This window comes from Thalassophryne amazonica, chromosome 4 (genome assembly GCF_902500255.1).
Source record: "Thalassophryne amazonica chromosome 4, fThaAma1.1, whole genome shotgun sequence".
Classification (NCBI taxonomy): domain Eukaryota; kingdom Metazoa; phylum Chordata; class Actinopteri; order Batrachoidiformes; family Batrachoididae; genus Thalassophryne; species Thalassophryne amazonica.
In genome coordinates this window covers 105,017,448-105,037,160 of record NC_047106.1, presented here as the reverse complement: position 1 = coordinate 105,037,160, position 19,713 = coordinate 105,017,448, and the positions used below count along the sequence as shown (strand labels likewise).

Genomic DNA, 19,713 nt, shown 5'->3' with positions numbered 1-19,713 from the left:
TTCGTGTAGCTTTTCTGTATGTAAATCCCATTTCCTTTAGGCGGTTTCTTACAGTTCGGTCACAGACGTTGACTCCAGTTTCCTCCCATTCGTTCCTCATTTGTTTTGTTGTGCATTTTCGATTTTTGAGACATATTGCTTTAAGGTTTCTGTCTTGACGCTTTGATGTCTTCCTTGGTCTACCAGTATGTTTGCCTTTAACAACTGTGAGTTTAGACACAGCTGACTGTGAACAACCAACATCTTTTGCAACATTGCGTGATGATTTACCCTCTTTTAAGAGTTTGATAATCCTCTCCTTTGTTTCAATTGACATCTCTCGTGTTGGAGCCATGATTCATGTCAGTCCACTTGGTGCAACAGCTCTCCAAGGTGTGATCACTCCTTTTTAGATGCAGATCTGATTTGATGCAGGTGTTAGTTTTGGTGATGAAAATTTACAGGGTGATTCCATAATTTATTCCTCAGAATTGAGTGAGTTCATATTTTTTTTCCCTCTGCTTGGTCTAAAAAAGTAACGTTACTGACTGCCACAATTTTTTTTTCTTGATTTCTTATAGTGTTTCTTAAAGCCAGAAAGTTGCCATTTGAAATGACTTTAGTTTTGTGTCATGTCCTTCTGTGATGTGCTTTTTTTCTGCAAAATTAAACAACTGAATGAACATCCTCCAAGGCCAGTGATTCCATAATTATTGCCAGGGGTTGTATATATGTTGCTTTTTTTACACTGTGAACAATGAAATAATCCCTTGCATTTCTGTGGATCCATTGCTACATACTGTGACATCCCTAGGAAGTCTTATGGAACCATCTGTGGTAAAGTTATTTTCTGAAACTGCTACATCACATTCTTTGGTGGCTGTGATCTTAACATGCTAGTTTGTCTTGCTAATAAACTGACCTTCCAGCATATTTGTGAAGTAGAATGGGGTTTAATCTAGCCAGTTATCCGAGTGTACCTCAGTCATGTGCATCATGGGTGAAGGAGCTACTTAAAAGAAAACTGACTGCAGCTTAGATGTTCTCTTTGTCACTCACTTTGGTCACAGTTCAAAGCAAAATTCTGCAGAGTTAGTAAACTGTTTAACAAAATGCATTACGCTCCTGAATCATGAAGACTTGCTAAACTGCCAGGAAAAAATTAATTCTGACCATTATGAATCAGAATAGCTTTTATTCACCAAGTATCCACAGAATACAAGTAATTTGTCTTCGGTTTGAACTGCACTCTCTCTATACGGCATGTATAAATATACACTAAACACTGAAGAATTCACAGTAATAAAACGTGCAAATGAAATGTGCAAGAAAATAAAATGTGCAATAGGGGAAAAAGTGTGTGAAACAGGATCCCAGGAACTGGAAAGTGTCCACACTAGGCACAGTGTTGTTGGGGATGGAGAGGGGGGAGTAATGGTGGGTTCCTCCTGAAGTCTGTCATTTCTGCAGTGTTGAGCGGGTTCAGCTCCAGGTTGTTCTGACCACACCAGAGGACCAACTGTTCCACCTCCTGTCTGTATGCAGTCCCATCACCATCCTGGATGAGTCCAGTGATGGTGGTGTCATCCGCAAACATCAGGAGTTTAATAGAGGAATTCCCTGAAGTGCAGTTGTTTGTGTAGAGGGAGAATAGAAGCGGGGAAAGCACACACCCCTGAGGGGTGCCAGTGCTGATTGTCTGTGTGCTGGATGTGATGCTCCCCAAGGTCATTCCATGTCGATTCAACGAATATTTGAGGGGCCTCACGCACTTTGTCTCAGATTTTCTTTAAATTTTAATCAAATATTCCCAGACTATTCAGAACAACAAATCTGACGTTTGAGGCCCGTAGGCCAAGTAGTTTCTGATATATGGCCAATTTAGTGTACATGGGGTCTGCCGTTTTTTTAGGCAAAAAGTATGGCCATCATTTCTGACGCCATGTTCAAGGTAGAATATCTCAGCAAATAATGGACTTAGAGGCCTGAAATTTTTTGTGGCAGTTGTCATGGACACCCAGACTTTGACTATAGTCAAACAACAGACATTGACACCAAACTGTGATGTTTATGTATGCTCAAACGGATATGGAAAATATTACATTGACTGTTGCGAGCATCCATGTTTGAGACACTGAAGCATACCATTACACTCAAAGAAACCTTTCCATTTCTTTGCTCCTTAATGCCAGCTATACTGGCTATGAAATATGTAAATTTGGCATATCTGTGGTAAACGGTTATTGTGAGAGAAACCTCTGAAATCTGGAAAAAAAAAAGCATTTTGTGGTCAACTTTTATTAGAAGAAAAGCTCATGTGGGCAGTAAGTAAAACTCTTCAAACGGATTCCATTTCGAAGGTATTGATATCTACTTTGTGTGTTATAAATATGGCCTTCTTTATGAAACTCCTTCCTGGTTAATTTAAGCCTCAAATTATGGCTAATTTGTGCACTCATGAATGTATTTCTCATGCTGAAATGACAAATTTCATTTTAATTGTGGGCACACGCTGCATTCATATGATTCATGGCACACCCCGGAATGCTTCCACATAGATCTCCCAGGGGGATTCCCCAAGGTTGCCACGGTTACTAGGCTTATCTGTTTTTTGTTGCTGTGTTGTAATGGGGATGGAAATAAGTCTGTGCTTTTCATGCCATCCTCAGCAAGTATATGTATGTACATTGTCATTGTTATTTCATATCATGTATTTTGCCAAATCAATCAAAGAGGGAAAGAGAATGAGAAAGACTTGCACGAATTAGATCCACTCACCTCGTGCGTAAAAGCTTTGCATGTAAATCTGTGGCATAGCATCTGCGCAGCGTGAATCCCAGTGTAATTGTGCCACCGGCAGCAGCCTGAATCATCCTCATCTGTGTATACATGACAATATAATATCGTGCACGCTTAATTGAACTTCACAGCAAAAACCACCTCTTTAAATGTCCTTATGTCTGACTTTGGGGATCACATTAACACGTGACAGTCATTTTCGGTTCAACAGTGCGCTTTGGCAAACCCATGGTGAGGGAGGGAGAGGCGCGAGAGGACTCGGCAACCGCACACACCGTACGTGAATTGAATATTTCATCTGTAATTGTCACTGTGCTTATGCACAGTGCGAGGGTTCAGGACCTCTGATGCGAGCCCTGTTCCGTCACCACAATCAACCTCAGAAGCGGCAGCAATGCCGGCATTTTTATTATTACTGAGCCAATATCACCCGAGTGCTTTGAATAATTCACCAACATGCCAAAAGTCATGCTGAAATGGTGTGGTGTTCTGCAGGCTGCACAGAAGCAACTCAGTGCAGGATGGATCAAATCATCTTCCTTGGTCCTGTGTGCACAGGTCGTGAAAAGTCCTGGCGGGCGTTGTCGAGAAGGCTTGCAAGAAAATAAATGCGACACTTTTCATCTGCTCACAGCGATAAAACGATGCGCATCCACAGGAAGCCTACTTTTTAGACCTTCATGCGCCGGCTGCCCGCGTCATGGGTTAACAGTCAATGCGCAATGGTCTCCGGCAATGGTGCAGCCTCCCGCGGGCTTACCCCGTCGCCCTGCCCTCCTGGGAGCGCCGCAAGCCCCCGGGGACTGCTTACAAAAAAAACCCACCTTTGGGCTACGATCTCAGATCAGACGACACCACTCGCTGAATTTAAACAACTTACTAAATAAATAAATGCAGATTTTATGTTCTTGGTGAACATAATGAGTATGAAGGGTCAAAGTGATATGACCGCAGTAAAACATAGATTGTGGTAAAAATGAAAGCAGTAAAACTTTGAATGTGGTAAAACTGGACTCGATAAAAATGAAGGTGTGAAGTACTAAACATGAAAATGAGTGATGTAAAAAACATCTGATTAATATTGCCCCTTTGAAAATTAGAATCGTTAAATTTGGATGCCATTAAAATCACATTATGGTAAATATTACTTACAAATATTATGTCTTAAAAATATAACATTGACTAATTTAATTCACTGCCTCGATTTTATTACCTCTACTTTACATACTTCAATTGGATAATTTTCTGTACTCGATTTAATGTTGAATGTTTTCATTCACTGCCTCGATTTTAGCAGGTCCACTTTACCCACTTCAGTCTTATCATTCACCGCGTCAACTGTGCAATTTTGCTCACTTCTGCTGGATTGGAATACGGAAGCAGCCACTGTTGCGACAGCGGAAATTTGTAGTCCAGAGCCACTGCGCATGTCACTGACCACGGGGTGGCGCCATTGGGAGTCGCAGTCGAAGAGCACCCAAATGACGTTGTTTTATACGCGACACAAACATAAACAATGGCGGACTCAGTGTGTTTGCTGCTCTGAGTTTTTAAGAGAAAGTTGCTGGCGAAGAGACACGCTTGAAAAGTACAGAAGACTTTGGGAATTCATACAACAGTATGAATACAAGAAGATATGAGCTGCTACAGACGAAGAGACAAAGCATGACGGTAAGCTAATCGTTAGCTCATAAGTAATAACTGCAGGCTGTCGCTATTAAGTATTAAAATTGTGGTTGTCAAAATAAAGCGTTAATTTAGATTAATTACAGCACCTGTCACACTTTGCTTCATTTTGTTTAGACGTCAGTGACTTGGTCTGTAAATGAAGACACGTTTCTGAGAGCAATAAATGTGTTAGATGTCAATACTTTTTATACTGAAGTAACTTGCTTTGATAACTATTGTTAAAAATCAAACGTGGGAGTTTGTGCGTTTACTGACGTTCATGCACAAAATGTTAATTGGGTTTTAATGACCGTTATTTAACGTCGTCACTGAACTCGAACAGGTTAAAACGCATTAAAAACATTTGATTTGTTTTTCATCCAGATTTTAATGTTCAATGGACAAATTTAAATATGAAATCTCATAAGATAATTATTAAAGGCGTCATATTGTGCAGAAAGAATCAGCTTCCAAACTCCCACAATTCTATTTTTATAGGCATTCTTTATAATACAGCCTTTTATTGTCATTGTACACATAAATACAACGAAATTTGTCTGCATTTAACCCATCCAAATTACAGTTAGACACTTCTCCCAATTTAAGATCAATTTACAGCTTAATACCCGCTTGATGTGTAACAGAAATAACCCACACCCTGTTTACCAGATTATTAATTGCCCCAAACACACACAGATTTTTTAAAAATATACCTGCAATGAAATTATTAATTTAGATTAACTAATCACAAACCCTGTAATCAATTAGGTTATTAAAAAAAATAATGTGACAGCACTAATTAAAATATGTATGCTGTATGTGTGTGTGTTTCAGATGGTTTCCTCAAAGACACCACTGCAAAGGTTCATGCCACGGAATGGGATACCTGTCATTTGCCTACATGTCATACACCGGTTATGTTTCACTGTGAATTTTGAATAAACTTTTGTACTTTTTGCTAAAATTTCTCCACTTTTGTGTAACATCAATTTGATTTGTAAAAGTTACCAAGGTTTAGTGATTTAAATTAAATGCTAACAGTTTGAAAAGCCGTTTAAGCAAAATCCAGCAGTAAAATAAGTTGTATATTTAATGGGGTCATAAATGTAAATGGAAGTAAACACACAGTAAAACTGGTTGTTCAAAATATCTGAATAAATTACTTCTGGTTTGGTATAAGTCATCCAGCAGAATTATACACAACAGTACAATAGTTTGTGGTAAAGTGTGACATCACATCAAACCCTAAACCTAGTATAGCCAGAATTCCTTGATGTAATAGTGCTATCACTGAAGTGACTAAACCTTTTCATGTTGAATACCATTTGCTAAAATCTCAGTTTAGACATGATTATTCCAGCATCTTTGTAAAGATTTACCCAGGTGTAACGTGGAGTGTCTTCTGGAGTAGCAAATCACAAATTAAAATTCTTAGAAATGAACCATCATACCAAAACAGACAAATAGACAAATTGTTTTTTACTGTTGACTCAGCCAGAAATGACAAATTATGATACAATCACATAAGTGAAAATGTTTACTGCAACTAAAAGAAGAGCAAATACCCCCCCCCCCCCAATAAATAAATACATAAATCTGTGCAACACAAACTATACAAAAGTTCCACGTGTCTATAGTCCTGGGGTGGGAGCGCAAGACACATGCCCCGGTCATGCATCCTGTGGGTAAGCTCGCCCAGCACATCAAGGATTGTCCAATTAAACGCAGCTTCCACCTCCATTGCTTCTTCGAGGATCAGTCGGATGTGTCGATCACACTGAACCCAGTTCAGCTTCAACCTCAACATCGCTGGATGGACAGATTCTCCTGCTGTAACAGGCTCCTTTTACTCTTGCTTGGACAATAACGAAGGTAGAAATGAGAAATGATTAACAAAAGCAAGTTTTAAAAAATTATGTACTCAACAAAAATATAAACGCAACACTTCTGGTTTTGCTCCCATTTTGTATGAGATGAACTCAAAGATCTAAAACTTTTTCCACATACACAATATCACCATTTCCCTCAGATATTGTTCACAAACCAGTCTAAATCTGTGATAGTGAGCACTTCTCCTTTGCTGAGATAATCCATCCCACCTCACAGGTGTGCCATATCAAGATGCTGATTAGACACCATGATTAGTGCACAGGTGTGCCTTAGACTGCCCACAATAAAAGGCCACTCTGAAAGGTGCAGTTTTTAATCACACAGCACAATGCCACAGATGTCGCAAGATTTGAGGGAGCGTGCAATTGGCATGCTGACAGCAGGAATGTTAACCAGAGCTGTTGCTTGTGTATTGAATGTTCATTTCTCTACCATAAGCCGTCTCCAAAGGCGTTTCAGAGAATTTGGCAGTACATCCAACCAGCCTCACAACCGCAGACCACGTGTAACCACACCAGCCCAGGACCTCCACATCCAGCATGTTCACCTCCAAGGTCGTCTGAGACCAGCCACTCGGACAGCTGCTGAAACAATCGGTTTGCATAACCAAAGAATTTCTGCACAAACTGTCAGAAACCGTCTCAGGGAAGCTCATCTGCATGCTCGTCGTCCTCATCGGGGTCTCGACCTGACTCCAGTTCGTCGTCGTAACCGACTTGAGTGGGCAAATGCTCACATTCGCTGGCATTTGGCACGTTGGAGAGGTGTTCTCTTCACGGATGAATCCCGGTTCACACTGTTCAGGGCAGATGGCAGACAGCGTGTGTGGTGTCGTGTGGGTGAGCGGTTTTCTGATGTCAATGTTGTGGATCGAGTTGTCCATGGTGACGGTGGGGTTATGGTATGGCAGGCGTTATGGACGAAGAACACAGGTGCATTTTATTGATGGCATTTTGAATGCACAGAGATACCGTGACGAGATCCTGAGGCCCATTGTTGTGCCATACATCCAAGAACATCACCTCATGTTGCAGCAGGATAATGCACGGCCCCATGTTGCAAGGATCTGTACACAATTCTTGGAAGCTGAAAATGTCCCAGTTCTTGCATGGCTGGCATACTCACCGGACATGTCACCCTTTGAGCATGTTTGGGATGCTCTGGACCGGCGTATACGACAGCATGTACCAGTTCCTGCCAATATCCAGCAACTTCGCGCAGCCATTGAAGAGGAGTGGACCAACATTCCACAGGCCACAATTGACAACCTGATTAACTCTATGTGAAGGTGTGTTGCACTGCATGAGGCAAATGGTGGTCACACCAGATACTGACTGGTATCCCCCCCCCCAGTAAAACAAAACTGCACCTTTCAGAGTGGCCTTTTATTGTGGACAGTCTAAGGCACACCTGTGCACTAATCATGGTGTCTAATCAGCATCTTGATATGGCACACCTGTGAGGTGGGATGGATTATCTCAGCAAAGAAGTGCTCACTATCACAGATTTAGACTGGTTTGTGAACAATATTTGAGGGAAATGTTGATATTGTGTATGTGGAAAAAGTTTTAGATCTTTGAGTTCATCTCATACAAAATGGGAGCAAAACCAAAAGTGTTGCGTTTATATTGTTGAGTGTATATATACATGCACGTACGTACATACAGAGTGACCCCCCCCCCCCAAAAAAAAACTAGAATAAAAAAAAAAGAAACCTTTCAGTTTCTATATGAGCATTCTCCAGACTTTCAGTTATCTTGGTCACTTTGCATAAAAGTTATGTTTTTCAAAAATTTTCTCCAACAAATCAGACCATTTGGAGCATAATTTGAAAGAACCTGACTTTCATGCAAAGCAACTAAGATAACTGAAATTTTGGGGAAGGTCCAGCAAAATTTGCTGGACCTTAGTGGTATTTTTTTTTTTTTTTTTTACAATATTTTTATGGCTTTTGTTTCTTTTTGGGGGGATGTCACCCTCTGTGTGTGTGTGTGTATATATTTGGGAAATACATTATTTTTACCAGTGATGACACGTTGCTGTGTGCTGCTGGACGTTGATTTTCGAACCCTCCTCGCTTATGGAACTGGATTCTTCAACAAAATCACGACGTTAAAATACAGTAATGGCACTAAATTAGATGTAAACGTTTGTTGTCATGCTGACATGAGGTGTTTTTCTGTCAGAAGTTAATACTTTAAAGCGGAGCACAGAGTTAGCTAGCTCACTGTGTCTGCATACACGAGACAACTATGTTACTTTAACACAAGTTTAGACTCAAAATCTTCGTTAAAGTGTGCTTCCCAACAATGGGATAAGTAATGTTAAACAGTGCTTTCAAGCAGACTACAGACAAAGTCACAAAAACACTTACCATCCGTTGCTTCCAACAAAGCCGTAGCCGAGTCGCGGTCATCCTGCCTCCGGGTGCTCGTCTGTCGGTGTCCGTAAACAGCATTCCTTCGGTCAAACCGTTTCCAGCCCTTACATTCCGACCTACTCCAGTCGTTGTGGTCCTGTAATCAATTTAAAATTTTTTTCAGCTGTTCTCTGCGTTGCTGTAATCTCCGGTGAGCCTGGTGCTGCCAAAGACTGGGACATTTTCTCATTTCGGGTCGCTTCATCCACCTCTCTGTATTCTCTCCTCCGCCACCAAACACAAACGTCCGCAATTCATCCACGGACCAGTGTGAGGTTAAAAAAAAAAACAAACAAAAAAAAACCTCGACGTGAAACGAAAGGAAAAACCCGGTTTCTGTAACGCCGCTGTGACTATTTAAAAATGGCGGGTTTGATTCTCGTCTCGGACGGCGCGCTCATGACTCGTCCAGTGACGACATTCTCTGACCAATCAGTGGCCGGCAGGCTGTTGACGTCACATTTTAGTATTGGCTCGGCTCGCTTGGAACTGCTCCTGAGCAGGTACTAAAAAAAACACTCGGTACCAGGTACTAATCCTAATAGAAAAGCAAAAAAAACAACTAGTTGAGTCGAGCCAAGTAGTGCTACTTTTGTGAATTAGAAAAGTGCTTTTAGATTTGGGCGCTCTTCCCCTGCGCCACCCCGCTGTCAGTGACATGCGCAGTGGCTCTGGACTACAAATTTCCGCTGTCGCAACAGTAGCTGCTGCCGTATTCCGATCCAGCGGAAGTGAGCAAAATTGCACAGTTGACGTGGTGAATGATAAAACTGAAGTCGGTAAAGCAGACCTGCTAAAATTCAGGCAGTGAATGAAAACATTCAACATTAAATCGAGCACAGCAAATTATACATTTGAAATGGGTAAAGTAGCGGTACTAACATCAAGGCATATTTTTAAGACATATTTATAAGATTAATATTTACCATAATGTGATTTTAATGGCATCCAAATTTAACGATTCTAATTTTCAAAGGGGCAATATTAATCAAATGTTTTTTACGTCACTCATTTTCATGTTTAGTACTTCACACCTTCCATTTTTATCAGGTCCAGTTTTACCCTTTTGATTTTTTTTAACCACATTCAGTATTTACTGCTTTCACTTTTAACCACATTGTTTTACTGCTTTCATTTTCACCACATTCAAACTTTTACTGCTTTCATTTTTACCGCAATCTATATTTTACTGCGTTCATATTTACCACATTCAATATTTCAATTAATTTTGATCACTTTGACCCTTCATAAATGAGAGCGAGTGAGTGTGCATGCATTTGTGTGTGTGTGTGTGAGACAGAGGAAACAAAAAACACTTCGTAGTTAAACATCAAGCTTTAGTTATTGCTCTGATGAGCATCGACTATATGTGCCTTGATTGTCAGTATGTATTGTCGCTTGGGACTATATGTGCCAGGGACATTATGTTTCGGTGCCTTTGAACAGGGCATACATATATCATTGTGGCAACAATATGTGTCATAACAGTCGCATCCTTCTCTGATCCATACACAACTCCCTCCTGAAAGAAAACTTTTAACCTGGCCGGAGGAACGGTGTCTGGAACTGGATTTTCTGCTCCTTTAGGACCACTTTTGTTTCAGCATATTCCCTTCATTGTTTTAACACATCAGGCACGTAGTCATGATCCAGATTAACTCTTTTTCCGAGATGTTGAAATACTCTTTTGCCAGGGTATTCTCAGCGGCTCTTCTTTCATCTTGAAACTGGACCTCGGTGGGGCTCCCCCAGGCTGCTTCGGCATCAAGGAGTGATGGGCTCGGTCTACTCATAGTTCAAAGTGTTGCGTTTATATTTTTGTTCAGTGTAGTTTTGAATTGAAAAATTGATTTTGAATTGAATTGTGATCCCATGAATCGGAATCAAATCATAATACTGGGAAATTCAAATCCCTACTCGGCAGCAACGCTTGCCCACTCAGCATTTGCAAGGAAAGGTGCTAATTAGACATATGTAAGTTTATTATTATTATTATTATTATTATTATTTTAATCTTTCCAGATGTAACAAGTTAATCTTTAGGCCCATTCACAACAAAACAACTTAAAACAAGAGTCGTCAGGAGATGGCATGTCCCTGCGGTACCCATAAATCAGTATTACAAAGTGTCTGAAGTACACTTTGTAATATGCTTATGCTAAATATTAATACAATAGGTCAACTGGTTTTTGAGATCGCGCTAACAAGAGTGGCAATGATTCTCTAGAATATCTCGCTGTGACCTTGAAAAAGACCCCAAGGTCACTGTAACTGACTGGTGTTGGGGGGAGCAAGGATATGCACATGCCTCATGTCCGCTTCTCCATTTTTTTTTTAAACTTACAGTATTTTTTTGTGTGTGGAAGCGTTACAGCACCAAATACAGGCCTGGTGTGAATATACTACAGCGTTATGGAACCCTTTTTGAAAACAGCAACCAAAAAGATTGCATCAGTTTCTCTTTTTCTCATAGCTCACTTAGGAAATGACTGCAAACAATGTGCAAGGCCTAAGTTTGTAATTTTAGATATGTAAAGCTTGAGTTAATTCTAGTGCCATAGTGCTTTAATTTTCTGGGGAGAGCCCTGTACTCCAGGCAGGACCTGTCCCTGTCCAGGCCCACTTCAACAGCTGATTTCACTGAGCCATGCCACTTTGCCTCTAAGCAAGGAGTTCATCATTTAATTAACCCTGCTTATATCTGCAGCAGAGGAATTGGAACCTTGCATGCTCCTGGACTTTTTAAAACTTTTGAAATGATTTCCTTGGATTGTTTTGGTTTGTTTGAAGTGTGTGCGCGTGCACACACACACACACACACACACACACACACACACACACACACACACACACACAGCACAGTGCATTATGCTTTTGTCACAAGTACTTTCACCCCTCACTGAAATTATCTTTAACACAGTGTGGAAAAAACACCATAACATGCAAAATATTCTGCTTCATACATTCTGTTCAGACATTAGTAGTCTGATTGAAATCACACTTGAGTCTTGAAGTTTTTACTCAGCTACTGTGATTTTAAGTTTGAAAGTCCTAGTTAATTGGGCTGACTCTTGTAACCACCTAAAAATGCTTGTAATCTTACAGTTCCTGAGAGAAGACCTAAACTACCATGATCCCAAGGCCAAACATAATACCTTCCATGGGGATGACCAGTTCATTAGTGTGGAGGACTTGTGGAATGCATGGAAAGCCTCTGAAGGTACTGTGAAGCTGTTTTCTTTTTTTTTTTTTTTTCCCTCTGTACTACATGACCACCACTAGTGTTATTTGACAAGATCCAACTAGAGTTGAGTGTTTTATTACTCACTTATTTTCCCTTTCTTATGGCTCGCATACTGGCATAGTATGTTACTATGCTTTTTACTCTTAATTCATTTTATTAGGAAACAGCAGGTTACAGCCTCAACTTTATCTAAATTCTGGGTCTTTTAGTGACACTTAGGACTAGTGGTTGACTATCACCTTAGTATTTTTTTTGTTTTTCTTATTATTTAATGCTGACAAATTATATTGTATTTGTTGTCTTTCTGATGCCTGATTCTGTTTTCTTTCTGTTTGAGCTGTGGCTCCATCCAGAGATGGGTGTGGTATCTGTTTTGGAAACCCTCCTGTTCTGTGCACCGGCAACATTTCCTCTATATTGTTTTGTGAATTGTTTTCTAATTTGTTGGTAGCATGGCCCAAGCAGAGGGTCACCCCTTTGAGTCTGGTCTGCTTGAGGTTTCTTCCTCAGAGGTAGTTTCTCCTTACCACTGTCACCTGTGTGCTTGCTTTGGGGGTTGGTAAGGTTAGACCTTACTTTTGTGAAGTGCCTTGAGGCAACCTTTTGTGATTTGGCGCTATATAAATGAAAATAAATTGAAGTTGCACATTTCCTACTCCCTGTTTTTTGTTAACTGGAATGGAAGAACAAAACAGTTGACAAGGTACCAAGTTAAGCAAGGTGCAGTTTGCATATCAGCTCTAATATATGCCAGAAGAGACATCCTTGAACCTGTCAGCACAATTTCGATATACACGCTCTCACCTCTTCCTGCTTAACGTGTAGTCTTAGAAAGCCCTTTTTCATTGCTGTGCTCTTGAGCTTTAACATTACTTTTTTTTTCATGCTGCAGCACTTTAACAGCCCTCTTCATTGACACTCAGCCAAGAGCTGTGAAACGGATTTCCCTTCAGTTATCATTGTAGGCAAGCTGGTGTTAAACTAACAGTTATCTTATAGCTCACTTAGGAAATGATTGCACACTGTCATACACACAGACTCTAATAACACAGTTCTCATTTCCTCATTCGGGTATGCAAAAAAAGAAAAAGAAATCAGCTGAACACAGGACTTTTCTCTGCTTTTCCTTATTTCAGTACACCAAAATTAACAATATTTAATACATAGAATTGATCACAAGAACAGTAATCTAATGCTAACTCTGAATGTATCATTAATGAGATATACAGAGATGTTTGTGGGTGTGCAGAGTGTGGGTTTACTGCATTGTTTTCATGAAAAGATGCTTTTAATCCTACCACTGTGTGGCTGGGCGATGGCTCTATTTTAGAGCATTACTAATGTGAAATTGAAATGTAATTCAAATGTATAGTGATAAACACTACCTTTGACCCAGTACATGTTGGCAAAGCAATACTGTGAGCATTTCTGCTCATTGTCAAGCAGTAAGCTTTGATGGTCTCATGTGAAGAAAACATTTGAGGCTGCATCCAAAAGCAAACAGGTTGCCATTTGAGTCCATGTTAAAATTTAGAGTTGGAATGTTTACAGCCTGGTGCAAAATAAAAACAGTAACCACCAAACAGATAAGTTAGGTTTTCTGTAGTTGGTTTCTTGTGGCGATTGACTTGTGTGTGCTGCGAGCTCATTCACACACACATTTTCTCTTCCTTGCTTCCTCAGACAGCGGTTTTCTTTGCTTTATGCCGTCTCTGCCATGTTAATGAACATGTAAGAAATAAAGGCTTTGTTGGCTTATTCTTATACAACTGTATTCAAAAATAAGTGTGTTTTTTAAAAAAAACTGAGTAAAGCTCAAATCCTTATAATTGCTTTTATTTACATACAAATGCACTGGGAACACTGCACATTTTATTCCAAATCAAAACATGAAGAAAATATATATAATGAACCTTGGACATTTATTTTGAGACAAAATAGCATGAAAAGTAATGTGTACATTTTAAGGTCTGATAGATTCCTTCATTCATATCTGCATTTCAACCAGGAAAACAGACACCATAAATAAATATAAATATTTATTGAAAAAACAATAGGAGGTGATGTAACAATGACTGCAGTGTTTAATTAGGATTTCAATGTAATAGTAGAGAAGCTTAAATCTTCGACTGGACTGGGTTGCTTGACATGAGGACGTTTTGCTTCAAATTGCAGAAAGTTCCTCAGGTAAAATTCTTTCTCTGGTAGTCTGACTTCTGTCTGACCCTTGTCGAGAAGAACAAACACAAGCCACAAAAGCTGGAGTTTAAACCTAACCAGACGCCTCCTACCGAGAGGCAGACTGCTATTGGCTAGTGACTAAACAATTGCTTTAATTAGCACCTATTGTGCTCTAGTTAGCACCCTCCTAATGACAGGGTAGCTGTCCCTCCTAATGATGGGACTGATGCCTCTCCTGATGGCGTGAATGACTCATTACCATGAACAAAAGACTGAAACTGCTTTGATCTGAATACCCCATTGTAAACAGGGGACAAAGTGTGTCTGACCCCCTCCACGGTTAAAGCTGTGTTGCAACTGTTTCACATAGAATGCCTCTTTCACCCCTCTCTCAAACCATTTCTTCTCTCTGGCTAAGATTTTAACTTCCTTGTCCTCAAACGTGTAGTTAGTGTCTTTAAGGTGGAGATGAACTGCAGACTGAGATCCACTGGCGTCCTCTCTGCAGTGCTGGTATAGCCTTTTGTGTAAAGGTTGCTTAGTCTCACCTATGTAGTGTTCGTTACAGTTTTCCTGGCATCTGATAGAATACACTACATTGCTCTGTTTGTAACTAGGGATCCTGTCCTTGGGGTGAACTAATTTCTGTCTTAAGGTGTTAACAGGTTTAAAGTAAACTGGGATTTTGTGCTGTCTGAAGATCCTCTGTAGTTTTTCCCCTACCTCTGCTAAATAAGGGAGAGACACTCTGCTTCTTCTTGTCTCCGTCTCCTGTCTATCTGGTCTCTTTGTTCTCTGGGACTTCTGCACTTTGCCTAGGCACCATCGTGGGTACCCACATACCGTGAGGGCTTTCCAGACAAGTTGTTGTTCTTTAGACATTCTCTCTGCAGTTGTGGGCACCTGCAGGGCTCTGTGTTGAAGAGTCCTTATCACCCCGAGATTGTGTTCAAGGGGGTGGTTTGAGCCAAAGACATTGGTCAGTGTGAGTGGGTTTTCTGTAAACCCGGGTCTGGAGCTGCCTGCCTACAGAAAACCCACTCACACTGACCAATATCTGCTCTTTGGCTCAAACCACCCATCATTAGGAGGGACAGCTACCCTGTCATTAGGAGGGTGCTAACTAGAGCACAATAATGCTAATTAAAGCAATTGTTTAGTCACTAGCCAATAGCAGTCTGCCTCTCGGTAGGAGGCGTCTGATTAGGTTTAAACTCCAGCTTTTGTGTCCAGTCGAAGATTCAAGCTTCTCTACTATGGAAACCGCCTACACAGAAACATTTCAATGTAACATAAACCTCATGATGAAATAATTTTTTATTTGGCATTTTCAACATTTAATTACTTCCTCTTTGACTGTGTGATTGCTTTTAATATTGTAATCAGGACAGAGTAATTTGTATAATATGAAATCACTATTCTAGTGAATGTAAAATTATACACAGTAGGGCTTGGGGCTTCTACCTGTGCAAATGTCTTTTTGACTGAACTTTGACTTCATGGACATGTTTAATGATGTATTCATTTAATGTTATATGTTAAAATATAAAATGAAATAGCTTTTTCAAATAATAAAATAGTTGCTGTTTAAAGAGCCCTTGTTTTATTTAGAATCGTAGCAGCTGGTGTGAGTTTGCAGAGACGACAGGTGAGCTGGACCCTCAGCACATTTAACCAGATGGTCTCCTCTGCAGCTTCAGCCTCAAATTGGTTGTTTTTGGGGACACTTTCCTCACATTTTAAAGTGCAGAGATGTTCTCTTTCCATCTGGAGTTTTGGTATATTTAGACTGACAAAGAAGACCCTTTATAAGCCCATAATGCAAAAACATTGGTGGGGGTGGGGCTAAGCATCCCCCAAACCCCCAACTTTTTAAGGTGTGTTTTTTTTTTTTTTCATCCCATTACACTGAGAAAAATTCCTGCTGAGAACCCTGGCAGAAAATGACAGGCTGTGAAACAGTTGGGGGGAAAAAAATCCTGGTTCTTCGCCCTAATGGAAGTAAAAGCTATTATAAGGATTTTGAGCTTTACTCATTTTTTTAAACACACTGTTATTTTGAACACATGGGTGGTGGCCAAGTGGTTAATGCACTTGGTTTCAGTGCGTAAGGTTCCTGGTTCTTAGTTGGCCCACTTTTTCCTGTAAGTAGACTCATAACAGTTGTTGATGAGGCCTACCACTGTAGCACTCTCGGCAAACTCGATGCTGGTGGAGCTACTGTGCAGTACAGTTGTGAGCCAGCGGAGTGTACCACAGCCATTAGGGATCCCGGTGCTGAGCTTGATTGTTCTGGAGGTGGTGAGGCCTCTCAGTCAGAACGTCCAGGACCTATTTTCATAAGGTGTTGAAGCCCAGCAGTCGCAACTTCCCAGTGCGCTGTTGTGGGATGGTAGTGTTGAATGCTTCACTGAAGTCTGACAGCAATCGAATGCATCCAGTTTGGCCAAATGCAGTTGCAGAATGGACAGTATAGCTTTCTCCATGTAGCAGTTTGGGTGATAGGCAAACATATCTTCAACCGCTTATCCGGGACTGGGTTGCGGGGCAACAGCTCCAGCAAGGGACTCCAAACATCCCTTTCCTGGGCCACATTAACAACCTCTGACTGGGAGAGATATAATCTCTCCACCTAGTCCTGCATCTTCCCCGGGGGTCTCCTCCCAGCTGGACATGCCTGGAACACCTCCCTCAGTAGGCTCCCTCGGGGCATCCTCCTCCCACAAAAACTCCGGCTCCTTCCACCACAGTGAGGTCACGTTCCCTGCATCCAGAGATAGCCTCTGTCACCCGGGTTTGGCCCATCGAGGCCTTCGACTTTCACTGCCACCCATGGGACAGCGCACCCGACCCCAGGGGTGGAAATGGAAACTCCACATTGCCTTTTCGGGCTGTGCACGACCGGGCTCCATGACAAGCACAGCCACCAGGCGCTCAGTGATGGGGCCCTCCCTCCACTCCTGACTCCAGAAGGGGGCCCCGCTTCCTCTGGGCTGGGTCACATTTCCTCTTCCTCGTTTATTCATAGGGTCATAGCGATAGGCACACTGACATGGGTCATGTGAGATGGACAGTCTGGCTTTCATGTGCCTTATGATTAGTCTCTCAAAGCATTTCCTGATGACTGGTGTAGGTGTTATTTCTTGTCAACTTCTTGGGCACAAGAGTGATAGTGGTAACTTTTAAGCACATGGATATGACTACCTTGCTTTTAGGAATGTTGAAGATGTCATGAGCACATCTGCTAGCTGGTTCCCACAAATCCTGAGAACACGGCCAAGTATGTTGTCTGGTCCTGCAACTTTGCGTAGGTAGGCCAGTGTTCTCTTTATCTCAGCTGTGGCGACAAACAGTATCTTGTCATCGGATCTCAAACTGTGAGTAGAAGTCGTTCAAGGACGGAGTCATGTTTTGTGTGCTACTGTACATTCTCAGTTCAAGACCACCTGTCCTCATTCTTCATGGACTGTGGCGTTCCATGCTTCCATTCAGTGTTGACTGTCATCTTCTGGCAACAGATGCTAATGCAGTATTTATTAATTTATTTCCATATTTAAGTTGCAGGACGTCCCAAACTAGTAAAAACAGAGTCGGATGCATGAGCAGATCCATCGACCTCAGAGGGTTAAGTAGGGCTAGGCAATAAAATGATGATGTTCCATGATTTTACATTTAGATTGAAAACAGTGATAAGCTGCGGGCATTCGTACTCGATGGACAGATCCAATGGCCACACAGCAGAAATAAATGTGAGATTAACGTCTGCAATTTCTAGTTGCATATAAGTTTGCACACCCATTTCGGCCAGCAGAGAGCTGCTGGAAGTGTGGCATACAAAAGAGGGACTAATTGAGGGGGTGAGTAGAACCCATTAATGGTAGGAATAGTGACAATGAAAGTAAAACTCTGCATCATCCGAACTCAGGAAATGTTGATTTAAAAAGATTGTCTTCCAATGGGTTCCAGTTTTGCTGATACTTAGAGAAGTGCTGCAAAGTAATCTGTAGTTCTGTTTTGTGGATGTGACCAGGGTTTTTCCTGGCTCAAAATGAGGCATAGTTGATTTATTTCTCTCACATGCATAATTGTATGTGTTCCGTGTCTTTAACTGGCTCAAGTAAACACTTTTTGCAAGAAAGACACTTATTTTTTTCACTACTACCATAAAGTTGAAGAAAATAATGACAATTATCACTAGGCTGTATTTATGTGCATGCCCCCACCCCAAACACACACACACACACACACACACACACACACACACACGCACGCACACATTAAATTGAACCTCTTTGTGTAGCATATCACAGAATTACAGCTAATTTTATTGTGGCTAAAATATTTATGTTGGGGGGACAGGGGGATTATGTTGGTAACTCTAGTGAGCTCATGCCATGAGATCTTGCAAACAGGAAGGCATATGCAAAGTTAAAAGTATATGCTGCATTCCATGGAACCTGGGAACTCAGAATTTTCTATTTAAAACTATGAAAAGCACTTTAGTAAAGCTGTGATTAAAATGAGTTTGTGGGGAGACCACTAACTCATTTAGGCAAACATAGTAGAAATGCTGCAACTGTAACTAAAGTAATGACAACTGATTACTGAGGGGGCTGAACCCTAACCCATGTGACTTCGTCTTGACTTTCCCAGTTGATATGCCCTCGTTATGTCAGTGCTACGTAAATGTCTCCAGCCAATCTGATTAAATTATAACCTGTGTTTGTTACCAGAGCTGAAGGTTCCTGGTTCAAGGCCACTCCTGAACATTGCCGATGGAATTTGTAGTTGTGTCAGTAAAGGCATCCACCATAAAACAAGTTCCAAATCAGCATGCAGATTCACCTCAGATCTGCTGTGGCAACCCCGAGTGAAACAAGGGAGAAGCCAAAGGCACTTACTTCCTATTATGACACTTAAATGGTTCTTTGTCATTGATTGGTGGATTCTGTGTCACGTGACATTTATTAGTCGTCCCATTATATAGAAGATGCCACTAGTGTACTTTTTTTTTTTTTTTTTTACTATTTGCCATTCATTTTTCTCCTATCCTTTTGCACCATTGCACAGCTCCATTTGCTTTTCATAAAACATGCTTCCATGATGTGAGGAAGCTAAATCTAGTTTTCACATGGGGACATGTTTTATAGCTGCAGAGCATATTATTATTATTGCTGGATTCAGGAAAGAGGATGTTTCCACAAACTTCTGAGGAGTGAAGCAGTTCTCGCTCTGCTCGGCGGTGTGGTGTGGTGTCTGTCATCTCCTGACCGGAGTGAACTAACTACTCAGACACAGAGCCTACTGTGCTCCAATGTTGACTTCCTGTAAGTCAAATTTCACATGACTAGTGCAGTACCCGTAGGAATAATGTATTCCTATAGAAAAGTGGGAGCTTTTTGAATGTTTTTGTCGAAGCTGGCGCATGAGAATGTTCCGCCTGGTGATGATAATAAAGCAAGAAGCATCTGTGGCTCACATATCTGAGTGTTTGTGTATTATTTTTTTCTTCCATCTCTATCCCTTGAACATG

At 41.0% G+C, this 19,713-nt stretch overlaps 1 protein-coding gene across 2 annotated transcripts in view; it reads left to right on the top strand.

Annotated features, from left to right (window-relative positions):
- The window catches only part of stim1a (stromal interaction molecule 1a), a 178,940-nt gene that overhangs the window by 59,756 nt on the left and 99,471 nt on the right, over positions 1-19,713 (top strand). For both annotated transcript variants that reach the window (XM_034168378.1, XM_034168377.1), the window contains exon 4: positions 11,861-11,975. In XM_034168378.1, the coding sequence (XP_034024269.1) occupies positions 11,861-11,975 (115 nt within the window). The remainder of the gene's footprint in view (positions 1-11,860; positions 11,976-19,713) is intronic.